This window comes from Daucus carota, chromosome 4 (assembly GCF_001625215.2).
Source record: "Daucus carota subsp. sativus chromosome 4, DH1 v3.0, whole genome shotgun sequence".
In the NCBI taxonomy this organism is placed as follows: Eukaryota; Viridiplantae; Streptophyta; class Magnoliopsida; order Apiales; family Apiaceae; genus Daucus; species Daucus carota.
This window is the reverse complement of record NC_030384.2, coordinates 19,854,605-19,861,021: the sequence shown is the minus strand read 5'-3', so window position 1 is coordinate 19,861,021 and position 6,417 is coordinate 19,854,605. Positions and strand designations below refer to the sequence as shown.

Sequence of the window (6,417 nt, the reverse complement as noted above, 5' to 3'; positions counted from 1 at the left end):
CCCTCTTATGTTCCAACTAAGAATAGAGATTTTATCCATAAAAACTAATCAATGAAGAAGTATAAGGCAGCAGATTACTTCCTGAGATTGGCTCTAATGAGATTAAGGCTTACCTCCTCCGAGTTTATAGGTATCAATCCCATGTGCAGCGCAGAGTCATACACCAGTCTCGCTTCATCCAATCTCCCATTATGGGGTAAAATCACTGGCAGACCCATCTGCTTCCCTTTTAATTTCCTTCTTCGAGGCAGTTTGAATGCCTTGATCACTTTAATTTTTTTATAACCTTTACAGGGTCTTCCACGATTGCTTTTTATGCGAATTTTGTCTATATGTGAAAGTAAGATGGCAGTCTCTTCCTCTTGTCTTTGTAAGGCATTCTGGGTTGCAGCCTCATCGTCATCTAGTATCACCGATTTTTGTGAGGCACTGGTTTGGGAACAAGTACCTTCTTCACTTGAGGCTTCCCTTGACTTCCATTTGAGATCCCAGTCGTTGTTGTCATACTGGATACCTTCCAATAGTGGTACCAGTGTCACCTGAGTCTGTTCTACACTATTGACTTGCGTCTGATAGGTTTCCAGAGTCTCCCTGAGTGGCGATAGCGACGGAGGTGTGACAGGATTGATTAATGAACCAGAGCTGTCCTCAATATCAGAGGAGGTTAAATCGATAGCCTTGACTGTAGCTTGCTTACCAGACAACTCCGGTTTTTCGAGATTGATTAATGAGCCTGAGCTTACCTCTGGTTCACTGAGAGGCTCCAAAGGCTTATAAGCCTCAAGAGTATCTGATTTTCTATCTTGCTCTAGTCTTTGTTTCTCAATAATAGCACCTAAATGTGAATTCTGGATGATTGGTGTTATTACTTCCTCTTCCTCTACAATGATATCCAAAGAGACTTTATGGAAGCTTACTTGAGTCTTGTCTGCTTCATGATCACCAGGTATTACATGGTTGATAATTGTGCCAGAGTCTTTCTCAACGTCCTTGCTAGAATCACATCCTTTAATTGCATGATTTTCCAAATTATCATCCTGAACTTCTTGAATCCCCTTCTCCTGAAAATCCTGTTGTGAATTCTGGATGTCTTGTGGTGTAGTTGCCTCCTCTGTATGTCTCTGATCACTGATGGCATTTAATGGTCATTTGCTGCAAGAGGGGTCATATTTCTCTTCCTTTTCATCCATCCTGGTTGTCTTGTCGGATTGTCCACAGTCTTGATTCAGGGCCTTCCCCACCCTGGTCTTATCGTCGGAATTTTCATCCTCTCCTGAAGAGATTGCTGGTTGTAAATCAGCCATGACTTCCACGATTGTTATTTGCCATATAGAGCCCCCAATCTGAACTGAAATTTGTTCATTAATTTCTTCATATCTAGAGGTCTCAAAGTAGACCCTGGGAACTTGATAGACTCCAGCCTCGTCCACAAGGGGGTAATAGGAGAGAACCTCTCCCCATTTTCCAAGAATCATTTTACAATTTGACTCTGTCCAAGCAATTAGTGGGAGGCCCCGGAATTCTACATCGACCTTCCGCTTTGGAATAACATTACCCCACTCAACTTTCTTGACAGATTTGAAACCAATATGCATGAAGTCTAAATCCAATTCCTCAATATTTTCGATGCCTGGGAAGAATGCCAAGAAAGAGAATTGTGAAATACCTCTTACAAGAGCATCACCAAATCCTAGTCCTGCCAGAATAGCCTCTACAGACTCCACATTCGTCTTGATACACGTTTCAAGTGCCAGACTCAAATTCAATTCTTTTTGGAAATCCTCATCCATACTCAGCACAATAAATTCCTTAGAGTCTCTATCCACCTCTCCAGAATTTGCAGGTGGTGAAGAGTTGGATGGTCTCGGGGAACGGGGTTGGGATTTAAAAACATCACTGCTCTTTTGCCTCTCCTTGGATGGCGGGGATTGATTTTCCAACTCAGATGGACCCATGTGTGCTTGACCGACTCCTGATTTAAGAACCTGTTTAGTTGTCTTCCCCGGTCTTGGCTTGGCGTAGTCTAGAAACAGCGTCGAGTTGCAGATAGTCTTCTTATGAAACTTTTTTATCAGTTTTGCCGCCTGGCTTTTATTTTCTGTGATAACGAATCCAAATTTGTTACCTTTCATAAGTCTCGGGAGTTCTTACAAGTTACAATAACCAAAAGAGGTGGCCCAGAACCAATACAAACTAAAGCAAATGCATGCGCTCAAAACCACTACCACCATGCAAGAAAGACTGAGAGCAGAAGAAATTACACCGAAACCCAGAATTAACCTAGGACAAAATTATGCAAAAGATAGTGGGAAATTTGATGAAGCAGGCCATGGCCATGCACTCTTCCAACATGAAAGATCTGCTAATGCCCTTCTTGGCCAACTCATCTGGTCATTTAAGTATTGGGCTTGAATTTATGAATTACCAAAATTTCTATCTTCGATCCGGTTCCAGCTGTTTGGACAGTTGGGCACTTGGGCTTGCCAGCTTGGGCATCACTATTTTTGAAAAGTTTTGAAATGTACTCGCTTCGTCCCTCTCATTTCTTGACAATTTTTTCCACTGCTCGACACATATTTTAAGGATTTTCGAGAACATAATTTCATAACTTATTTTGGAGATTTTATTTTTTGTGTAAAAATTCAAACATCAAATTTTTATTCAAAAGAAAAAAGATTAAAAAATATTTTATGTAGCTATATTTTCTAGGAACATTAGAGTGCATGCCAAATTCTCGTCCTGCAAGGAAAACTACTAGAGGGATAGAGGGAGTAAAAATATTGGATGGGACACGAAAAAAGAAAATTATAAAGAAATAGTTGGGACGGGGAGAGTATAGAGGTTAGGATATATTAGTCTATTAAGTTTCATTCACGTATTTTTAAAAGATTTGACTGTATATTTATAATTATTATTTTTAAAATTTTACTTTTGTGAATAATAATATGACATTAATATTTTTGTGTACAAAAATAAAATTTTAAGAATGATATATTTATAAATGTATGATCAAATCTCTTAAAAGCACGTGAAAAAATAAAGAGACTATTATTTCCTAATAGAGGGAGTACATTATACACGAAAGCTGAATTAAATTTAAAAAAATAGCAAGAAAAATCTGATAAACATTTGGTTGAATAGAAGAAGTAATTTATTTATGAAAACTATCTGGAAAGTTCAATAAACTTGTTTTATTGATAAAACTGATTATTTTACATTTTGATGTCCATTTTATTTAATTAAATTATAAATTTATTATTTAATAAATATTAAATAAATATTATGTCCATTTATATATTATTATAAAAGTAATTTGATTAATATTTTGTATATATTTATAATATTTTGTGCTGTGAAGTGTGCGGGGAAGAGAATATTTTTATGGTAGTGTCCAGTGTTTACAATTTTACATGTCAAATGTCAATTGCTAAAGGCTAAAAAGCTTGTGGAAAATTGTACTAGAACGGTAGAAGGCAATCAGGTCTTTCTGAATAGTTTAATCCCACTCAATACTCTCCAAATAATACAGCTGGTAATGAAAATTATCCGGAAAACAGACAATTTAGAGCAAACTAGTGGCCACCAAAGGGGTCGCCGGGATCCTCTTGGTGTTCATTTTTTTTCATTTATTCTAATACTTCTCAAGATGAGCCATCGTCAAGATGATGTTGAGTGACAACAGAAGATAAACCCACCACTTGGGCTATTCAATCATGCTCGGCATTCAATTTATACAATCAATACAGATGATGCAAGGCGGTGACATGTATGCAGTTGCAGCGGTGAAATTCAAGAGTGTGAGATCTGATTAGCAAGGGCCATGCCATTCGGCATGGTAGCTGAATAAAACTTGAGGTCATCCAAGTTCTGCGGCACCTTACCACCAGTGCCTAATATAACTCCAAGAATGGCACCAGTGGCTGCAGCAAACAGAATGCCAACCAAAGCACCCACCACGAACCCAGCCGCTGAAAGCACAATAGTACCCGCTTTTACTCCCACGGATCCCACTGCCGAAGTAACAGACACTTTTACTGCGTATGACACTGCGGCTGACAGTGCTGAGACGGCGCTGTTCAATGCCGACTCCAGCTTGTGTTCCGCTGTGAAGATGTCCCAAGCCATTATGCCTGCAGTCATGGCCAGGGCTGCAATCCCACCCGGTTTGTACCAGGGAATGTCTTTCCTTGTGAAAATCACTGGCATCTTTGCGCGCCCTGATTCCTCAATTATGCTATTGTATACCTGTTTCATGCATTACTTTCAGTTTCATCAAATTTTTTTGTGTCATAAGACCTTCACGTTAATGAATTGTACGGAAATATAACACCAAAAGGATCAGAAGAGCTTATTTCATACATGAAGATCTTTCATCTAACCAGAGGACATGCCGATATATACCACGAAAATTTAGATAAAAAATTTTGATGTCAGAAAAAAAAACCGACTGAAAAGCAAAATCCGCGGAACTAGGAAGAAAAGTAGAGAGCTTTCATTCAAAAAGTCTCAATGAAAAGAAAAGCAAGATGGAAGACACAAGATCGACATAAAAGAAGGAATCAAGCACAAAAGCATACGTCAGGCACAAAAACAAAGTCATCAAAATTTTAGTTTGATCAACTTTGATCATTAATACTACTACCCTTGAAAAAGAAAAGATGAAAAATTTACCTCAAGCTTCTGGTCTTCTTCCAAAAACTCGAATGCATCCTTATATCCAAGCTTGTTCTTGTGCCTGGTTATGACATACAAAACAAGTATAATGACTAAACAGCACTAGTAGACTAGAAGTAGCGAAATTAATTGAAAAAACAGGGCGAGTCCTAGTAAGAGATGATTGAGTGTACGTGGTAACAAGGGTTCCAAAATCAATGCCCTGTAGCCTGAGTACATCCGAATAAGCCTTGGATTGAGCACGCGCTGATGGACTTCGCAGCTTGGTCACATACTCCCACATAGAATTCTTGTAAAACCCCACTTCCTCAGCCAAGCTAGCGAAATCCTTCATGTCTCTTGAATCGGTCGTGTTAAGTTCAGTGGCCAGCTCGTCGAAGTGCGTCTTCATTTTTTCGACAATGGTCACACGCATACCGCAATTCTGGATGCACTGCATTCCCAAGTTGAGTCCATACTTGACATAGTCTTGCATGTCTTTGGCAATGTCCGCCTTCTTGCCGTGCTCAGCCCTGGAGGCCTCATGCTTGTTGCGCAACTGAATGCTGTTTTCCAGCAGTGTGATCACGGTATCATAAGCATCGTTGCATTCTCTGAGGAATTTGATGCGATCAGGTTCCGAATTGATGCTCCGACTCAGCGGCTCTTCTTGGTTCCTCAGAAGGAGTGCAAGCCTCCTTAACTGTTCATCCTCCATCAACATATAAAGATCGCCCATACTGATTCACTCTCAAGCTACAGGGATGAAATTCAGTACGATTAAAATAAATGATTAGTTAATCAAATTATATTTCTTTCCAATATACAAAGAGGATGAGAAACTTACGGTGCAAATGAAGAGAAATGTAAGTTGCCACTAGTAATACTCAATGAAGCATGTAATTTATACTACTCCCACGGTCTTATATTCTACTTGTGCTTGAACAACTCCTCCTATACTTCGCATTGGTATTTTCAGAGGGATTCTAATTTTACAATTAGAAATATTATTTTTTATCCACTCTTTTATACATCATTTATGACATTCTTATTTTTAATTGAGAAAAGTGCACCTAACTCTTAGTAAAATAGCAATGTTAGGGGTATCAAAATAATTCAATAAGAGCCGTTTGGAAACCTCCATTTCATTTCAAAATGATGGATTTCAAATGACAGGATTTGAGTTGTCATTTCAAATTCTCGGATTTATACTAGTATTTGAATGTCTGGATTTCAAATGAAATCCAAATCCAAATTCTCAAACAAGACATTTGACCAAATTCAGAATTTCAAATGAAATTCATGTTATTTTACACTGATTATAAGAAAGATTTTAGAAGGGGGGTTGAATACAATCTTTTACAAATTAAAAGATTCAAGAACAATAACACATAAAATAGCAAAACAGTAAAAACACCAGGTATTAAAAATACGGGTGGATTGAATGATCCACCCGTGAGATTTTATATTGAAGAATCTGTGGATTGATTACAATTCTCACAGCTACAGGTTCAACACTCAAACTTTTCAAACACTCAGGTTTTTGCTAGAATACTTGAACAAGTTCAACTGATGCTACGAAGTTGGTTAATTACTCCAAGTTTACAAAGCTTAACTAGAATACAAAAATTGCACTCTAAACTAAACTATACTGCACAACTTTGTCTTATGCATGTCTTTTGTGATGTCTTCATCTTTGACCATAATCTAGATTTGGTCCATATTGCATTGCACAAGATAAGTATGTTTCTGCTTCTTCTTTAT

At 38.0% G+C, this 6,417-nt stretch overlaps 1 protein-coding gene across 1 annotated transcript; it reads right to left on the bottom strand.

Moving 5' to 3' along the window:
• Window positions 1–3,467: 3,467 nt before the first annotated feature.
• LOC108216118 (uncharacterized) lies at window positions 3,468–5,634 on the bottom strand. Its single transcript, XM_017388798.2, has 4 exons — window positions 5,501–5,634; window positions 4,848–5,409; window positions 4,672–4,735; window positions 3,468–4,245 (listed from the first exon to the last, which is right to left on the bottom strand). The coding sequence occupies exons 2-4, from the start codon at window positions 5,390–5,392 to the stop codon at window positions 3,790–3,792; spliced, it is 1,065 nt and encodes a 354-aa protein (XP_017244287.1). The 5' UTR covers window positions 5,393–5,409; window positions 5,501–5,634; the 3' UTR covers window positions 3,468–3,789.
• Between the last annotated feature and the right edge of the window lie 783 nt (window positions 5,635–6,417).